Source organism: Chiloscyllium plagiosum, unplaced genomic scaffold (assembly GCF_037043375.1).
Source record: "Chiloscyllium plagiosum isolate Xiang-an unplaced genomic scaffold, Cpla_swu_hap1 HiC_scaffold_4, whole genome shotgun sequence".
NCBI classification, from domain to species: Eukaryota; Metazoa; Chordata; class Chondrichthyes; order Orectolobiformes; family Hemiscylliidae; genus Chiloscyllium; species Chiloscyllium plagiosum.
The window spans coordinates 104340466-104360893 of record NW_028270142.1 but is presented as its reverse complement, the minus strand read 5'-3'; the positions used below and the strand labels follow the sequence as shown (position 1 = coordinate 104360893).

The 20428-nt window shown below is 37.5% G+C and overlaps 2 protein-coding genes across 6 annotated transcripts in view; one reads left to right on the top strand and one right to left on the bottom strand.

Moving 5' to 3' along the window:
- rnf41l (ring finger protein 41, like) overlaps positions 1-20428 on the bottom strand; it is a 389670-nt gene that overhangs the window by 333994 nt on the left and 35248 nt on the right. The gene's annotated exons all lie outside the window — the stretch shown is intronic.
- Positions 8441-20428, top strand: part of cdh17 (cadherin 17, LI cadherin (liver-intestine)) — a 97745-nt gene continuing 85757 nt past the window's right edge. The window contains exons 1-2 of one of the 5 annotated variants that reach the window (XM_087986533.1): positions 8441-8540; positions 12657-12726. In XM_087986533.1, coding sequence (XP_087842659.1) covers positions 12670-12726 — 57 coding nt within the window. In that variant the 5' untranslated portion in view covers positions 8441-8540; positions 12657-12669. The other 4 variants (XM_087986534.1, XM_087986537.1, XM_087986535.1 and 1 more) reach the window with 4 other exon arrangements.

Below are 20428 nucleotides of genomic sequence, written 5' to 3'. Positions count from 1 at the left end.
TTGACGAGTTGAACCGAAGGGTCTGTTTCCATGTTGTACATCTCTATGACTCTACTTTTCCTTTTTTATTCATATTTTTGTATCTAAGATTTGTACCTAGGTAACTTGTAATTAGGCTGGTGCCATAAGAGGTGACATTGTAAACTTTTCACTGTACTCCTGTTCCTCTGTACTTGAGTACACATTACAATAAAGGATATTCGATTCTAGAATAACGCCTGTGCAACTGTGCTGTCAGGCTGCTGTATGGATGCACAACTGCATAGTTTAGCAAGAATATTAATCCCAAGACATTTTATTAAGGTGTCATAATTAAAATTTGACATGAGTCCACATTAGGAGACAATGGGATGATGACAATAGTTGTGCTTTAAGCAATGTCTTAAAGGTAGATAGATAGACAGACAGAGGTGTTAAGGAAGAGAATTTCTGTGTTTAAGGCACATGTAGTGGAATCCATGACTGGCATGAGTGGAGTGATTAAAAGCAGACTTGCATAAATGGCAGAATTCATTGAATCACAGAATTGGAGGAGTGCAGCTGAGATCTTAAAGGATTGTTAGATATTATAAAGGCTGAGGGCAGTTGGACTCTGCAGGAATTAAAAAAAAGGAAGAATTATAAAATCAAACTGTGTCAGGCCAGGAGCCAAAGTAGATCAGTGAGCACAGGAATGATAGGTGATTGGTGGAAGATAAGAGGAGTTCAAGTTTATGGCAAGTGGAAAGTGGCAAGCCAGCTAATATATCATTATATGGTCACGTTTATATTTTACAAAGTCATGGAAGAAGGTCACAATAAGTAATTCCACAGTGGGGCTACTCAATGAACAATAAAATATCCCATGTCAGACAATGGTTGGAAGACTTGAACAGTTCAGGGTGCTACAGTTTAGAAAGAAGACTTCAAAGGGATTTCACTACAGATTTACCAGGATTTACCAAGTGTTAAGTTTCAAGGGGAATTTACATAAATTAGCATTGTAATTCACAGAATTTTGAAAGTTGACATATGATTAAAGGTATGATAGGTTTGAAGAATATTTTCAGGATATCACACATAGAAAATTTGCCAGATTGGGAAAAGTGATTCTGGTTTGTTGAGGAGTCTAGGGATAAGGGCATGGTCAAATAATTAGGACCATAAATTTTCAGAATGAACTTAGGAAATGCTTTTTCATGCGAAGTTTGATGCATGTTTTGGATAATCGTTCCACAAATGATAATTTATGCTCCATCAATTGACATCAGTGTAGCATTTGACCAAGTGTAACATCAAGGAACCCTAGGAAAATGTGAATCAATGGGAATTGGGAGGGAAAACTCTCTGTTGCATGAGGTAGTAGTTCTTAAGGGGTCAATGTGCATGTTAAATAGCATCATCCATTCTACTGAAGTCGCACACAGACTCTTGAAGGAAGTAAGAAGGTCTTAAAGTTCCCGATGTTTATGTATGACTGGCAAGTAGTAATGGAAATGTGTTGCTGGAAAAGCGCAGCAGGTCAGGCAGCATCTAGGGAACAGGAGGACCAACTTTCCTCATTCCTGAAGAAGGGCTAATGCCCGAAACGTCGATTCTCCTGTTCCCTAGATGCTGCCTGACCTGCTGCGCTTTTCCAGCAACACATTTCCATCTCTGATCTCCAGCATCTGCAGACCTCACTTTCTCCTGGCAAGTAGTAATGCTTGTTGCGTCAATGCATTAGTACTTTTCTGAAACATTTTTATCCAGTTTGTCCTGTATGCTATTAAAGCCCAAGGCAAAGCAAAAACAAACAGCCCTTACCCACTGCCCCACATTGGTAGGAGTTGCAAATATCACAACGTACAAGAGCGATAATTTGTGAAAATGCCACTTTGTTGCAGTAGTGTGAATCTGACCCTCAATATGAGAAGAAATTCAAGAGAGCCAGAAGAAAAAAACTTGCAAGCAGGTGAGTTTACCAGTTTAAAAGCATTAAAGCCTTATGAAAACAAGCAATCAGCAGCTGAAACATGATGGCCGATAGAGAGAGCAACTATAATAACCTGGCAGTGGCAAAAAGGCAACTCAGCACCTCAAAGGGAAACCTTCCTTCAGAAACTGGTCAGAAATGCTAGGGCAAACATGTGGTAAAAAAAAAGACTTAGTGGTTTGATGCCAGCAAACTACCTCAAATGACTTTTATCAAGTAGAACATGTTAAAGGATTTGACAAATATCCTAAGAATTTAGGAGTAGTTATCTTGGTTGGGATCATACCTGATCAAAAGGAAAATAGTTGTTATTGTTGGTGGGTAATTATCATAGTCACAGGACATCTTTGCTGGAGTTCCTCAGGGTAGATGTTTTCTAATCAACCTGTCATTACACTACTCTAGACACTACCTGTACACCACAAGAGACCTTCTAATTGCTCAGGGTAGTGTCATTGACCCCTCCATCTTTAGTTATTTCATCAATGACTTTCCCTCCATCATAAAATCAGAAGTGGGATATTCACCAATTATTGCACATGTTCAACACCATTCGCAATTCCTCAGGTATTGAAGAACCAGATGCATCAAAATCTGGACAACGTCCAGGCTTGTTCTGATAAGTGACATGGACCACTTGCACCACACATGTGTCACTGTTAATGACCATCTCGAACAAGAAACAATTAAACCATCTCTCCTTGACATTCAATTGCATTACATTTACATTTTCCAATCTCTTGTCATTTAAGAAATACTCTGCATATCTGTTTCTCTCACCAAAGTGAAAAACCCCACATCTTCCACATTAGACTCCATCTGCCATGGTCTTGCTTACTCACTAACCCATCCAAATCCTCCTGAAATTGCTTTATATCTTCCTCACAACACACATTCCTACGAAGCTTTGTATCAGCCAGATATTTGAGAATATTACATTTGATCATCACCTTTAAATTAATGATCTACAGTGTGTATAGCTGGGGCCCAACTGTTGATCCTTGTGGTATCCCACTAGTCACAGTCTGCCAACATGAGAATGACCCATTTATTTCTATTCTCTGTTTTCTGTGTGGTAGTCAATCATTCATCTATGCATATTGCCTTCTGCATCATGTGCTTTAATTTTATTAATCAGCCTCTTGATGGAGTTTTGATCAAAAAACTTTTGAAAATCAAAGCATACTATGCTCATCGGATCTCCTTTATCCATTTTATTAGAAAAATCTTCAAAAAAACTCCAACATGTTTATCAAATATGATTTTCCATTTGCAAATCCATGCTGGCTATGCTCAGTTAGATCATTATTACTATATGTCTATTCATTCCATCCTTTACAGTCGATCATAGCATTTATTCTACTACTAATGTAAGGCTAACAATTCTGTTGTTCCCAGTTTTCTCTTCTGTTCTCTTTTAAAATAGCAGAATAATTATGTTACATTCCAATCCTGAGGAATCATTCCAGAATCTGTAGAACTTTGGATGATAATCATCAATAATAATATATTTCTGTAGCCACTGGTACAGGGAAATTAGAGAAAACACACAACACCAGTAAAACAACAAACACAGAATAAATATTTAACTTCAGAAGCAATCATCCCAAAACCCATAAATAGAGCTGCATCAAGACATTATTTTAACATTCTACATCACACTGCAGCACCCAAGAATGACAAACAGCACAAGAAAAATATCTTGCAACATTTTCAGAAAAATGGGTACCCAAATAAACACAATCCACCGATTCCTCAGAAACAAACCCAAACAAGCAGACACAATGCAACCAAAAACTATAGTCACATTACCTTACATCAAAAACATATCAGAAATGACTTCCAGACTACTCAGACCCCTTGGCATCATAGTAGCCACATACCTACCAACACAACGACTAATGAACCTAAAGGATCTATTAGATACCACCAGCAAAACTAATGTCATTTACAAAATACCATGCAAGAACTGTTAAAAAAAACGCTACATTGGACAATCAAGCAGGCAACTTGCCATCAGGATACATCGACACCAACAAGCCACCAAAAAGAAATGAGCCACCATCACTAGTTTCCATAGATACAGACAAAGAAGGACACCACTTTGACTGGGACAACACACACATCCTAGGACAGGTGAAACAAAGATACAGATGAGAATACTCAGAGGCATGGCATTCCAACCAGAGCTCCATTAATAATCACATCAACTTAGACTCCATCTACCTTCCCTTGAAAAAATGAACCAGAAATGACATCATGCACATTAAGAAACCAAGATCTATAAATAGAGAGTGGGGACATACCACCAGCGCTTCACTGGAGACTCTCACTGATGAAGTTACCTAGTCAAGGTAACGAAATGTCTGCAAACAAACCTTCCAGCTCAGTGAGCTAACTTACTTACTTAGTAGCAATGTAAATTTACTCATGTTTTTATCATATATATGCAGGAGATGTCTCTAAATCAAGCTCAGGGACACTTTCATTTCCGGCTCAAAAAAACATGATTACATATTTTTGTGTCAAGATGTTTTCATGAAGCTTTGGTATAAATTATGTACCATGTCAATTATTTACTTGTCAGCTCCCAATTTTGTTTTTCATGTTTCCACCAGACCCTCTGTTTCCCTGTTCCCACACAGTGCTAATCTGATTTCACAGTCTATCTTCCACATTCTGTATACCTATACATAGCTAACCTATGGTCTAGGGTCATGTAGCATGACCATCTTGCCCAACACAGATAACAACTGCTCCTTCAGTAACTGCTGATTATTCCCTTTCTATGTTTCTGGGGTTGAATTGCCTATGTCGCACTATCTATTTCCTCAGATGAATTTTAAGCACTACTCCTTGCTCTCTTAGCCTACTCACGTCCAAGCTTATTCTCTACTGTGTTCTGTTTTTTTACAGTATTCCATTCTTTTCCATATGGTTTTCCCCTTTTACTCTCTCCTGTCCTCCTTACCCTTTTCCAGCCACCACTTTCAACACTCTGGGATGTAGACTAGATCCTAGGGATTTAACTTTCAGTTCTATTAATTTCTCCAGTACAATCTTGATCTTTTTGCTAATTTCCTTCAACTATTTAATCTTGCAGGACACTTGGATTTCTAGGTCTGAGAGGTTTCTGGTATCTTCTTCAGTGAAAACAGGCGCAAAGTAATTATTTAACTTCTCTGCACAATTCTCTACTTCCCATTACACATTCACCTGATACTGCCTGTGACAGATTCACACTTGTCTTAGCAAAGTCAATCATTTTAATATATCTATAAAAGCTTTTTACAACCGGCTTTTGAGTCTTTTGCAAGATTGTTTTAATATTCCATTCTCCCTTTTCTTATCAGTTTCCTGGTCTTCCTTTGCCGTGTTCTAAAAACCTCCTAATCAAATAGAATTACTGCTATTGCAGCCACTTTGACAGGCCTCAATAGGTGAAGGCGAAATAGAGAAATAAAATACAGTGGTGACCCTGGAATGCGAACGCCCTATTGTTCGAACAAATCGGAATCCTAACAATTATTTCGAGAAAATTTTGCGCTAAAATCCGAACACATTTTCAGAATCTGAACATCACGTACTGTTCAGGTCGCACATTGTTTGTTCAGTTTATCCCTGGAAGTAGTCGTGAAAGCATCTCTCGTGTGTCCATCACTAGTTTACCTCATGATTTGTGCTGCTTTTTTTAATTATCACCGTTGTGCCATTGCAACCAAGAATAGCAGTGGAGCAAATAAGTGCATTCACCATTAGCACTCCTCACTAAGGTAAATGAAGTTATTTTCATGTTAGTACATTTATTTCTTGCTTTTATTAAAAGTGTCTTGAAAATGTTTTTTTTTGGGTCCAGAAATGGATTAATTCACTTTCCATTATTTCTTATGGGGAAAATAGTTTCGGAATCCAAACTTTTCGCAATCCGAACAGCCTCCTGGAACGAACTAAATTTGGATTCCGAGGCGCCACTGTAATTATAAAGGATTGGTGAGGTAAGGAGAAAATGGTTCTGTTCTGCTGAAAGCAAAACCAGCATGACTCAAACAAGACATGGCTGGGAAGGGAGTTGATGGGAGCTTGTAATAAAAAATTGTTCATGACCAGTAGCACTTTGTTTGTTTCTCCACAGATGCTGCCTGTTCTGCTGAGTTTCTCCAGCATTTCCTCTTTTCATTTCAGATTTCTAGCATCTGCAGAATTTTTACTTTGATGTGATGAGTGGAGTCTCATTGTTTTACAACTTACATCAATGATTGGATAACAGAAGTGAAGGCATGGAGTGAAATTCACGTGCAATATAAAGATAGCTAGTAAGGTATGCTGTGAAGTCATCAGAAATGGATTGGTTGAGAGGGTGGGCAAACATCTGGCAGAGTGATTATAACGTAGAAAATGTGAAGTTCTTCACAATGCCTGGAAGAATAAAAGCATGGGCGTCACTTAAATGAAGAACAATGGTGGAATTCCATGGTGCATAGGGAACTACATGTCACAAAGGTTAGAATGCAGATACATGCATGTAATCACAGCATTGTTGTGGTGCAGAAGTAGGCCATTCAGCCCATTGTGCCTGTATTGATTCTATTCCCCAGTGACAATCTACAACCTTTTCTTCATATCCCTGCACATCACTTCTACCCAAATAATCATCCAATGTTCTCTTGAATGCCTCAATTGAATCTGCCTCAAGGTTATAGATTCCCCTGACTTTGCCTGTAATGGACCTAATTTTGATTTAGCTAGTTGTTTCTTTTTTATACATCTAAAGAAACTTTTACAGTCCATTTTTATGTTCTTTGCTAGATTACTGCAATCAAGAAGATTGATGATATTATTCTTTATTATGAAAGAAATTGAGGATGTTATGCTTCAGCTATGTATTACACTTGCCAACAACACATCTTGAATGCTGTGTACATTTTAGTCTCCTCTTTTTTAAAAGAAAGATGTAAATGTATTGGAAGTGTTTCAGAGGAGGTTCATTACATTGATATCTGGAATGAGAATAGATTGGACAGACTGGGCTTGTTTCCACAAGAGTTTAGAAGATTGAGTGTTGATTTGATTTAAATGTATGATATTCTGAATGATTTTAGCAAGGTGAACAGGAAAAGGAGAACTAGGAGACATTATCTTTTGCTCTGAGAGTTGTTCAGCTTTGGAACTCTGCCTCAGAAGGTCAGGGAGGTGGGGTCAATTAGTATTTTTAAGGGAGTGTTGGATAGATTCTTATTAGATAAGGGAATCAAAGGTTATTGGGAGTAGATGTAAAATGAAATTTTAAACATAAACAGATCAGTCATAATTATATTGAATGGTAGAGCAGGTTTGAAGAGTCAAATGTCCTATCTTTGATTCAATTTGATAGGTTCATATGTTCAAATCCCACTACAACAGGTGGTGACATTTGAATTCAATGAATAAATCTGGAAGATAAAACAAGTTTCAGTAAAGGTGACTATCGATTAGTGTAAACAAATATCTGGTTCACTAATGTCTTTTAGAGAAGCAAGTGCCATCATCTTTACCCAGTTGGGCCCACTCACAGATCAACACCAACAGCAATGTTTAATGCCTAACCACCCTCTGAAATGGTCCACAACGTTACTCAGCTCAAGGCATTTAAGATTGGGCAACAAGAGTGGGTCTTACCAGTGCAGCTCACATCACACAAAAGAATAAAGACATTAAAAAATCATAGAAATATAGCATACCACATGTTTTGACATTTATGCTCAAAGTGGACTGATCACAAAGCTTCACTATCTTGAGGTCACTTACAGAATACGAACTGGACAACAACTGATCAAAGATTCTCTTCACGCAGTAACCTGATGAAAAAGCCATGTTCCAGTCTTCAATTTGACATCATAAAGTATAATAACTAATTAAGATAGATTAAAATTTTCATTCCTTTTCCACTCAGTCCCACTCCTAGAGATACTTTCAGCTCAATAATGTTCCATTAAGCTCGAGCAGCACGTTTTCTTCAACAGAACTTTTGCTACTTCCTATCTAACTCAGACACCCAATAACTACCCATCAGGTAGGCCCATGATGATGACTCAGGTGCCTGCCCAACGTATTTTGGTTTTGCAGATCCCAGGATTTCAGACTAAGAAGGGACATTGACAGTTGGAATGGAGGCATCTCATTGCTACTGAAGCTGTCCACTCTAACCAAGACTACTGCTGACATTGAATGCGATGATTTTCATTAACAGTCGATAGGTAGGATATTATGTTTTAAAAAGATTAAAGCAAGTTAAATTATTTTTCTAAAAATGAAATGGGAAGATTTTCCACTGAAAAGAAAATAAACTGGCTTATTTGAAAAAGAAACAGGCTTGCTCATCTTGGGAGTAAATGGGCAATGCAAATTGTGCAACAGTGTAGAGTTGGAAATTGTTAAGCAGTACAGAAATTCAAATGATTATAGCAAAGGGGCGTGTCTTGATAGTTTTATTGTGGGGTTTGACAAAACTGTAGACTGCTGTTTCTGCACCTTTGTACATCACCGAAACCAGTTGAAGGAGGGATCTTTCCACTTTATTTGTTAAAGTACACCAATTGTACTTTATCAGGTATGGACTGAGCAAATCATTAGCTGCAATAAAGTGACGGTTAAAGTTTGCCAACGCCTATTTTGAATCAGGTTTTATTTTGTTACGTTTAGTCTCTAAACCACAGGAAATAGAGCAAAAGTGAACAATCTGATTGACAGGTAACTGAATATTTAGTTTATAAGTTGCAGCTGCTGTTTGTGTGTAGCTTGAAGATTTAAGATTTAAAGTAAGGCAGCAATCAAACTTACAGAGAAGCACAACCTTTTAGCAAGGTGAAGACTTTTCAAAAGGGCGTAGTTCTTGGTTAATGTTATGCAATTGACAATTGGTGGCAAGCTTAGACTACAACCTAACATATGTAGAAAAGTTTCTGTTTTGGATTTAAGCAACATGTCTTAAAATAACTTTATTTAATAGTGTGGAAACATACTGCAAAATGTAATCATTTCACCAATTTGTCTCAGTGAAATCTTCAATAATCTGTGTATGAAGAAAATCAGCTCAATACAGTCTTGTGACCAATTTGTATTTTTGTTCAGGTGCTGATTGAAGTTTTCTTTATCCAATTGATGATTGAGGGGCTGTTTTGAAAGAAAAAGAATTGTTAACCAGCTCTTGTTAATGTAAAAATGGTGACTGTCTCAGGTTGTTATTGAGACCCACCCGATTAATACAGTCTGTTACAATCAGGTCCAACAGGTTTGTAGAAACTTGTTTGCTATGCTTCTGTATGGATTCTTATAAAACATGCATTTATAAATGATGACAGCTTCTACTGCCCTTATATATCAAGAACCATTCTTTATTATCATAGTAAATGTACCTCATATGTAAAATTTGAATTTTTAGAAAGGTTGCTATGCTTTTTAGGTGTTTAAAAAAAACAAATAAGCCTGGTTATTTTTCTGTATGGTATTGTATGACAAAAATAAACAGGTTACTATCTCCTGTAAAATAGCAGATGGAAGAGATTGTACAAACATTGAACACAAAGCTAATCTGTGTTTGGACAATATCGCAGCATAATTTCCAAGCTACAGATTATTTGAAATTTTATAGTTTCTGTGCTTTTAATCGCTGTTTTTAAATGCCTTTCAAAAAAGCCCAGAGTTTAAATATTAAGCAGATTTTCAGGAATTTGTTAGTTCCATTTGCGTGTAAAACATTGCCAACAAAAATGGGATTGATTTCATGAAAAAGAAATAAAGTATGGCTTAACATCTAGTAATGATTAACTTCAGCCATGCATAGGCCTCTGAAATAGACAGTGCAGGTGGAGGTGACATAATCTTTGTTTTTTGATTGAGTGCAGAGCTGCTACAGTCAGAGAGTTCTTGATTTTGGTACATTGTCAGGAAAAGATAATAAAAAAGTGAAGAGACTTTTATTTGAAAGAATCCAAATTATTCTTCTCTATAAAAGCAAATCATTCCATAAATTCTAGCCATTTCATAAGTCAATTTGCAAAGAGAGAAAAGTAAGCTTCCTCCCATCGCAGATTTAAATATGGAGCTTCAATCCCACCCAAAGAAACCAACATGAGGCTGTCCTCATTATATAACACTGCATAGTAATTTAAGGAGCAGTATTCATAATGATTGAGAAGTAAGGTCTCCAAACTGTCATTGCTATTGGGAATTCATGTGCATCAAGATGTCTAAAGAAAAGAAGGAAAACTAATTGTAGAAATTAAAAGATGAAAATAAAACAGGTTTTCTATTATTTATTTTCCAAAATCTAATCTTAACAAAATATATACTCATTTGTTATGCTTTAACTCAGATAATGTAGAAACATTCAAATGTGACATTACTTTTGTTTGCATGTGTATAATTTTATATATACCTCACTGCTACCATGTTTATGCAGATCTAATTGAAAAATTAAGGCGTTGGGCAATAATCCTATATTTGTCTGATTTGTATACACAGGAATCTGTTATTGTCATTTAGTTAGGTTTAATTGAAGAGGCAAATTCTACTTTTGTTAGGAGGCCCTGCCAGTAGATCCTGCTTACCTATGGCATGACTACCAGTGCTGTGTCCTGTTGCATGATGGTATCTTGCATAGTTCTGCGGAATCCATACCACAAAAGTGAATTCTGGCTGACTGCTTTCCTTGCTTGTGATGAAATAGCTAGGAGTTACAAGGCAAGTACTTTAATAATGTCTTAGCAAACAGAAGTGAAAGCAGGGCAAGCAATTTACAGAGAGTGATGGTTCCTTGAGATAGGGTTTCAACTTTTAACACAATGCTAGTTGTTTACTATATCTGATACCAATGTTAAACATAATATATTTGTGTGTTAATTTACTGTTTTCAATAGTAAATCAAACATTGTGGATAAAATATAAATGAAATTGTGGAGTTGATGGGAATGTGAGGCCTGAAGATATATTGGTCTATATGTTCAGTGAACAACTATTTGCAGTAGCTAACTTGCACACTAACTCCCAAACATGGCAGAAGTGAAATATGTGCACAAATTTACTGGAACTTATAAGGTTCTGAGGGGACCCGATAGGGTAGAAACCCAGATGGATATTTCCCCTTGTGAGAAGACTAGAACTCGAAACACAGTTGAGGAGATCTGCCTTATAAGAGAAAGAATCAATGACGATAACTTTTCTTCTATTAAATAATTGTTGGTCTATAGAACGTTTTTTTCCATGGAGAGCAGTGGATGCTGGCCATTAAATTTTCTCAAGACAGAGTTGGATAGATTTTTGATAGAAGCAAAGGGTTATGATAGAGAGACAGCACAGTGCTGTTGCGGACACAGCCAAATAAGCCATGGTCTTATTGAATGACAGACCATGCTCGAAGGACCGAGTAGCCGAGTTCTGCTCCTAAGTCAATGTTGCACAATCCACCACATTGGGAAAGGACAAAGAAACGACATGCTTTATCCATACCTTCAAGCAAACTTCTTGCCTTTTGCACATATTGAGGTCTTGTCTCTAGAGTCAGTTTACCATGAAGCAACCAGTGGTTGGAGCTCGCATCACTGGCCGGGGATCAATCCATTCAAATCACCTGTCAGTCAAGAAAGATCGAGCTGATTGTAGAGCCTTTCTCAATTGCAGGTCTATTGAATCCTCAATCAACTTCAGAAAGTGCCCCTGTCATTTTACAGATCCCCATTTCCAGTCTAAATTTGATCAGGGCCTGAATCCCAGCCTGAAACCTTAGACCAATTCACCTGAATTCCATCAGCTGTAGCCTGATATTGTCTTACTGTTTTCCTCTAAGATTGCTTTAATTCTAACATAAAAGCCGGAACCTCAAATAATTATGGGCCTAAAGCTTCACCATTCAGACATCAGGAATACTCTTTGTCTCAAGCATGTGCCCAAAAGTTGGAACAGCCAAATTTCAGGACCTTGACTCTTTCCACTCTTGCTTATGTCTCTATACTTATACTTCACCTGCATAACTGATTTATTAGTCCACATTGCCATCTGTTGAACCCAAATGCCAGTCTTATTTTATAAGATATGATCTAATTCTAATTTATTTCTACAATTGCTTCAGATGTATGTTTGCGCCCATGCCCATCTCTACTTTAAGTGGCAGAGTCTTTGGCCTCATGACATCATCACGCTTCACATCTCTTCTTAAATGTTTCGACTTGTATCTCTGTCCATCTTCAAAAGCCTTTCATTATCTCTAACCTTTCCTCTTGTAACATTGTTTATGCCCAAAGCACCTTCAATACATGTTTGTTCACCTCTCAGTTGTAAGGCATTTTGTATACATGAGGAGTTATATTTAAGTTCTATATTGCTTAATATGATTTGTAGTTTAATAATAGGTTAGACATGCTTTCTTTAGCGCCTGGCTGGTAATCTGGCAGGATAATTATATACTCTTTGCAGAACATTCTTGATTTCCTTTCCATTTATTTCAGTGGAATGACAATCAGGTTAATTTTATAAAGAGGCTGTTATCTGTCCTATCAGATGGAAATGGAAACCTTCCCCAATATTTTTTCAAGCAGTGAAATACTAGCCAAAAAATCCTACATGTGTTATATAAAGTGATTTAAATTTTCCTGATGGAATATGGAAAGTTCTTTTACCACGCAATTGTTGCAATTAACAATTTTGTTATTAATTTGTGTCCATGTTACAGATACTCAGACATCATGAAGGCATCCAAATACCAAAACAATGATAAACTGTTGTTGCTTATTCTCGCAGTGGTAAGTTTTCATGCTGTGTCAGTTTTATTTTATAATTTATATTATTAATGAACAATTAATGATGTCTTTATGTGAGTTGAATTGTACAGTTGATTGGCAGAATGATTTTCATTGAGTGTAAGTGAAGTTAAGTATGAGTTGTTCTAATGTTCTCAGGATCTTATTAACAAAGTGAGATGGCCAGTGCCCTGTTTCTGATACTCTCATGAATGTTTCTTGCACAAATATTTACCAAATTATCTTTTGCCACACCTTCAATACTGGGAGACAGGAACAGATTGCTTAACTGGAATTTGAGTTTAGAGACAGATCTCTTTGTTCAGTTACAGGAAGGCGGCAACTGAGAAACAGTTTGCCTGAGGGAATAATTTAAAATTTCAGCAGTTTAACAATTGGCAGTAGAAATATCTTATAGGACCACCAGCTACAAGTTGACACTAATTCCGTTTTAAGACTGCTTACATCACTTTTAATTGTGCTTAATGAAGCAAGGGCTAGTAGGCACTTTATTAAGCATTGAATTTATTGGAAGGATCTTATTGGAAGAAAATTATTGGAAAACTTGCTGCGCAGTTGAAGCTGGAAACTTACTTACATATGCCGTACAAAAAAAAACAAGTTTCAAAAGAGGTGACACCTCTCATAAATAATTTGACCTATACACCTATTACATTCAGAAATAGGTCTTTGCAAGGGGCTTTTTCACAAATTAATATTAATAATAAATTAAATAAAGATAAAACAATTAGTCAATGAATGAAACAGGAGGACAGATATTAATAGAACAATACAGTCTTGAACCTAACAAGGAACTGGTTATTTTGTATCTGATAATGTGTGATAAGACAAGATTAATTAAAGCCTTCATAGTAATGAATCCTCTAGGCAAGAGTGATCCTAGCTGAAAACTTTGCATTCTGTTTGGGAGTGAGAAATGCAAATGCCTTAAACTTAAATAAAATAAATTATAAGGGTATGAAGATAGAGTTTGTCAAAGAGTATTGGGAAAATAGTTTAAAAGGGAAGCTAACAGTGCAGCACATGGTAGACATTTAAGGAAACATTTCTAACTCTCAAAACCATATATTCCATTAAGGAAGGAAGACTCTACCTGAAGGAGAGACCATTGACCTAAATAGGTTAAGGGTGGTGTCAAATTGGAAGAAACAGTTATAAAAATTAATAGTAGCCCAGAAGATTGGGAAAGTTTAGAATCCAACGAAGGATGTCTTAAAAAATAAATGAAGAGGGAGTGCTTGAATATGAGAGAAAATTATCAAGGAAAAGAAACAGTCAGTAAATTCTTCTCCAAGCTAAAAGGAATTGAGAATAGCTAAACATTCCTTAAAGTTCCTGAAACTGGGGAGTTTATATTGGGAAATGAAGGAAAGGCTGAGAGTTTGAATAAGTACTTAGTATCTGCTTTCACAGAAGAAGTTATAAAAAACAGTCAGAAGTAGGAGAAAATTAGGAGGAAAATGGATGAACTTCGAACAATCATTTGCACTAAAGAATAACAAAATGGGCAAACTAATGGAAATTAAAGCTAACATGCCCCCTAATGGCCTACACTGTAGGATCTTCAAATAAAAGATAGGGTACACATTAGCTGTAACCTTCCAACATTTCAGAGGTTCTGGGAAAGTCTCAATGTATTGAAAAGCAGCAAAATGTAAAGCTGCTGTTAAAAAGAAGGAAGAGACAAAATGTAAGCCAGTTAGTCTAAAGTCTGTCTTTGGGAAAATGCTCAATAACATTCTGAACAATTAGAAAATACAACCAGGCAATATCAACATTGTTTTGTGAAAGGAAAATAGTGTTTGACAAACTTATTAGACTCTTTGAGGATTTGACAAACAGGGAGGATAATGAGGAGGTAGACACAGAGAAAGGTGGGGAAACTCATCAGTCAGGCAGCAGCTGTGGATAGGGAAACAGAGTTAGTCTTTCAAGTTCGAAATGACTTCTTCAGAACTCAGAAAGAGGGTCATTTTCAGGATGGTAGACTGTGACAGTGTTGGGCCCTCTATTATTAGTGATCCAATGATCTGGATAATGTGACCAATTGTGTTGTATCCATGTCTTCTGATAATATGAAGCTCGACAAGAAAGCAAGTTATGAGAAGGATGCAAAGACCCTGCAGAGAAATAGATGTATTTTAATGAGTGTCCAGTAGTTTCCAGGTAAATGTGGGGACTTGGGTCTTGACTTCTCAGTTCGATTCGAAAACCCTGGGTCCCAACACGACACAACATCTGCATTGCTGGTGGGATACAGTTTTAAAAGGCAAATGCTCTAATTGAGCTGGCAGTAAGCTTGGTGCCAGTTAGCGGTACTGAGCATTATGGGGTAGGGGGAGTGGGTGCAACAGAAAGGTTGATGTCAGCCTTGATAGGGCCGATGTTGCTGCTTTGCAGAAGAGAAAAGGCAGCACCTTCAAAGTGCAGCAACTTCACCGTATGCGAGAGCGGCCAAATGACTAATTGTGAGGTTTGGCATTCAATATGGAACAAAATCCTCTGGTTCTAAACTTTTTCAACATAAACAATGTATTCACAAATTGAAAATTGCCTTCTCATCCTTCCTGTCTCATGAACAATCTCCTCATGGAACTTAACCTGAGGATGAGCAGATTCCAATGTCCCAACTCTTGGCCTTCAGTTTGAATTGTATTGCATTGTATTGTGTTGTATTGCTAATGTTGGGACATAGGCATGACATCTGGGCATATTATTTGCAAGGTGCATCCAATCCTCTTTTTGCCCCCACAAACATTTGAAAATCTTAAGAGGACCTAGGTAGCTCCCCCTGCCCGCACAAAGGGAAGCTATTAAATTAATGCCTTCGTCTGCCATTAGTTTATTATTTGATTTCAAATGGCAGGACAAACTGTAATGGCTTCCTCACTCAGTCTGGAGTTAAAATTGTAATCAAAACCCCCTGACATCATTGTACCCTGATCCTCATATGAAAAGAGAAATGTGTATTGCTTCAGGTATATGCTTTAGTCACCCACTCAGAAGGTGAAAACTGGTTAAAATCGAAGCTCACAGGATCTGGAGGGGGTTGGGGGGGTTGTAATGGTGGTAGAGGGGCATTGGTGGGTAAGTCACCTGATTAAGTTGAAATCACCACCCTCCCAATTCCTGTTGTTGATTGGAAATTTCTCCTCAAAACTCAATATTTTCACTGTTAAACATTTTGATTTCCCTACATTAGTCCTCATTGTTTCATTCCTCAAACATAATGCCAGAATTAAGTCAAACTGTATTATTGTTCCTTCTTACTCAGTATCCAAACTTTTCAAAAATTTGAAACTTCTTCCTTGAGGACTGGTAGTCCAAACCTTTATTGCAGTTATATTTCCATTTATGGTCAATAGGTATTTTATCAAATACTGGATTTATTAACAGGTGGAAAATCTATTAGAATGTTTGCTAAAGGTTTGTCAACTGCCCACCTAATTTGACTCATCTCTCTGTTATTGTCCTATAATTAATTGGCATTCTCTCTGACTTAGTTTCCATATCTTTACAACCTGTTTAGAATTTTTTTTGTTTTAAGCAGTACATTGAGTTTCCCTCTCAGTGCCATCCTGAATTTTGTCCCTAACCCTTACCTTTCCATTGGATGATTGTTCAGCATGCTTCAACTCCCACATTCTTCAAATAACTTGATAAAGATCTGCATTTATGTATTACTTTTCACATATCAGAACACTTCAAAGTACTCTAGAGGTAATGAGTACCTCTGTGATGCAATAGTTAGGTGAATATAGCTCAAAATCACACAAAACCAGGTCCAACAGGTTTAATTGGAAGCACACTAGTTTTCGGAACGCTGCTCCTTCACCAGGTGATTGATGAATTACCTGATGAAGGAGCGACGCTCTGAAAGCTAGTGTGCTTCCAATTAAACCTGTTGGACTATAACCTGGTGTTGTGTGATTTTTAACTTTGTACACCCCAGTCCAACACCGGCATCTCCAGATCATGAATATAGTTGTGTGTGCATTGCTTCTATACATTGCAGTTTAACTCATTTTCTTCATTGCATTTTTAATTTCTCAATATTCTTGAACATTCACACCCATGCTCACCTTCACATCTTAGCTTCAAGCCCTAAGTGTGAGATGGAGTTACTGTTTTGAGATCAATTAGTATTCTAAACTCTCCTGACACTGCCTGAAATGGATTCCCCATTTGTCTTAGCCAACATTTCCTTTCTGCGCACATGCTAAAGTTTTAAAAATCTGTTTTAATGTTGTTTTGTTAAATTTCATTGCTATCCTATTCTCACTTCCCTTTTCTTTTCCAAGGATGTCCTTTGCTGTATTTAAAAATACTTCCTAATCCTCAGATTTATTACTATTTCTGACCACTTAATTTTTAAATATTATGCAAATCTTAACTTCCTTTGTCAGTTACTGTTAACTGATCTTTTTGAATGTTTGTACCTCAAAGGAATGTACAGTTGCTGTAAGCCATGTAATTATTTAAAGACTGCTAATTGCCTATACACAAATCATGCCTTTTAATGAATTCTCCCAATTCAGCTCAGTCAATTGTGCCTCATGCCTTCAGAATTTCCCTTCATCAAATTTTACATCCTTGCTTCAGAGTGAACTACGTCTCTTTTATACATAATGTAAAATTCTATCACATTGTGTCATTCAACTCTAAAGGTTCTTTTACAATACTTGCATTTTTCCAGAACTTAATAATAGTCTAAAATATCCTGCCTTCCAGTCAGTTCCTCAACGTGCTCCTCTGGAAGACCAAACAAAACATATTCCAGAAACTTATCCTCCACAACTTTACTTCTCATTTGTTTTATCCAGTCCATATGTAGATTGAAGTCACCATGATTATTGTGTTGCCCATGTTTTTTTAATATTCATTCATGGGAAGAGAGCATCGCTGGCTAGGCCATCATTTAATGCCCATCCAGAGGGCCAATGAGAGTCAACAACATTGCTTATGGGTCTGGAGTCACATGTAATCCAGGCAGGGTAAGGATGACAGTTTCCTTCAAGGGACATTAGTTAAGCCGATGATTTTTTTTTCTAGCAAATGACATCAGTTTTATAGTCATCCCTGATTCTTATTTCACTATTTTTAGTGGATTCAAAATCAGGTCCCTAGAATATTGCCCAGGTCTCTGGATTAATAGTTCAGCAATAATGCCACTAGGTCATCCCCTCAATCTGTTACCAATCATACAAGTTCTTATACCATATTTCTCTCTGTGATCATGACAGAAATTTTCAAATTAGCAATTGCAGGTGTGACCCGAACTTCATACTAATATCCACTCTATATTGTGGTAGTGGCATCAAAAACTTCATTTTTACTTTGCTTAAAGTGATGTGCAAATGAATCAAAGGTAATGTAAGAAAAAATGCTTTCCCTCAGTGAGTAGTTAAGGGGTGAAATGCACTGCCTGGAAAGATGGTGGAGGCAGGTTTAATTGAGGCATTCAAGAGGGCATTGGATGATTATTTGGATACAATTGATGTGCAAAGATATGGGGAAAAGGAAGGAGATTGGCAATAGAACTGGTGCAGACAAGATGAGCCAAATGGCCTCTTTTGCACTGTCGCAATTCTGTGAAGGATTGTTATGTCCTTCTTTTTCAGAAGTACAGTACTGGGGCATAAGGCCTTAATTTCCTAATGGACAGCAAATTATAAATTAATGAAAGCAGAAACAAAAAAGACAGATAGGATATTCATTAGAGTGGATTAATATGCCATACACAATGCCAGTCCTTGTAAAACGTTCAAGTAGGAAATACAGAAAATGCTTGAAATACTCAGCAGATCTGGCAACATCTGTGGAAAGAGAAACAGTTAACATTTGAGTTAAATATGATTCTTCGGTTGAGCGCTCAGCCAAATCTTGATTAAGGAGCGGTTGAGTGAGTACCTTCTTGTTGAAGTGGTTCCAACCTCAGTTTCATAGCAACCAACTCCATCTTTCTCCTTGGCAACAATCTGGGGTTAAGCCTCATTGCTTGTAACCTTGGTGTCACATGTGATTTGGAGGTGAGCTTCTGACCTTATATCCGTGCCTATTTCCACCTCTGTAACATTGCCCAACCTCCTGTTGTCCCAGTTCATCTGCAGCTGAAACCCTCATACCTGAAGACTATTCCAATGCACTTCTACTTGCTTGCCACATTCTACCCTATGGGAACTTGAGATCATTCAAAATTCAGCTCTCTCTCTTTCTTAACTCACTCAATTCATTCCCCTACTGCCCCAATACCAGTAGGAGCAAAATACTGCAGGTGCTGGAATCTGTATTGAAAACAACAAATGTTGGAGATCACAGCAGGTCAGACACCATCCCTGAGAGAGAGCAAGCTAATATTTCGAGTCTAAATAGAGTCGTAGAGTCACAGAATTGTACAGCATGGAAACAGACCCTTCTGTCTAACTGGCTCATGCCAATCAGATATCCTAAATTAATCTAGTCCCATTTGCCAGCACTTGGCCCATATCCCTCTAAACCCTTCCTATTCATATCCCCATCCAGGTGCCTTTTAAATGCTCTAATTATACCAGCTTCCACAACTTCCTTTGGTAACTCATTTTACACGTGCATCACCCTCTGCATGAAAAAAATACCCTTATATCCCTTTTAAATCTTTCTTCTCTCACTTTAAACCTATGCCCTCTCGTTTTGGACTCCCAAACCCTGGGGAAAAGACCTTGGCTATTCAATCTATCCATGCCACTCATGATTTTATAAACCTCTATAAGGTCACCACTCAGTCTCCGACGCTCCAGGAAAAATAGATCCAGTGTATTCAACCTGTCCCTACAGCTCAAATCTTCCAACTTCAGCAACATCCTTGTAAATCTTTTCTGAATCCTTTCAAGTTTCACACCATCCTTCCTATAACAGGGAGACCAGAATTGCACACAGTATTCCAAAACTGGCCTAACAAATATCCTGTACAGTCACAACATGACCTCCCAACTCCTATACTCAGTGTTCTGACCAATAAAGGCAAGCTTACCAAATGCCTTCTGCGCTATACTGTCTATTTGCGTCTCTGCTTTCAAGGAACTATGAACTTGCACTCCAAGGTCTCTTTGTTCAGTAACACTCCACAGGACCTTGCTATTAAGTGTATAAGTCCTGCCCTGTTTTGCTTTTCCAATATGCAGCACCTCACATTTATCTAAATTAAACTCCTTGGCCTATTGGGCCATCTGGTCAAGATCTGGTCATATTCTGAGGTAACCTCCAATTTTGATGTCTTCTGCAAACTTACTAACTATACCTCCTATGTTCACATTTAAATCATTTAGATAACAAGGTCCCAGCACCGATCCTTGTGACACACTGCTGGTCACAGGTCTCCAGTCTGAAAAACCACCCTCCACCATCACCCTTTGTCTTCTACCTTCATGTTAGTTTTGTGTTCAAAAGGTTAATTCTGCCTGTATTCAGTGAGATCTAATCTTGCTAACCAATCTCCCACAGAGAACCTTGTAGAATGCCTTACTGAAGTCAATAGAGATCACATACACTGCTCTGGTCTCATCAATCTCGTCATTATTTCTTCAAAAAACTGAATCAAGTTAGTGATTTCCCATGCACAAAGTCATGTAAACTGTCCATAATCAGTCCTTGCCTTTCCAAAAACATGTAAATCCTCTCCCTCAGGATTCCCTCTAACAACTTGCCC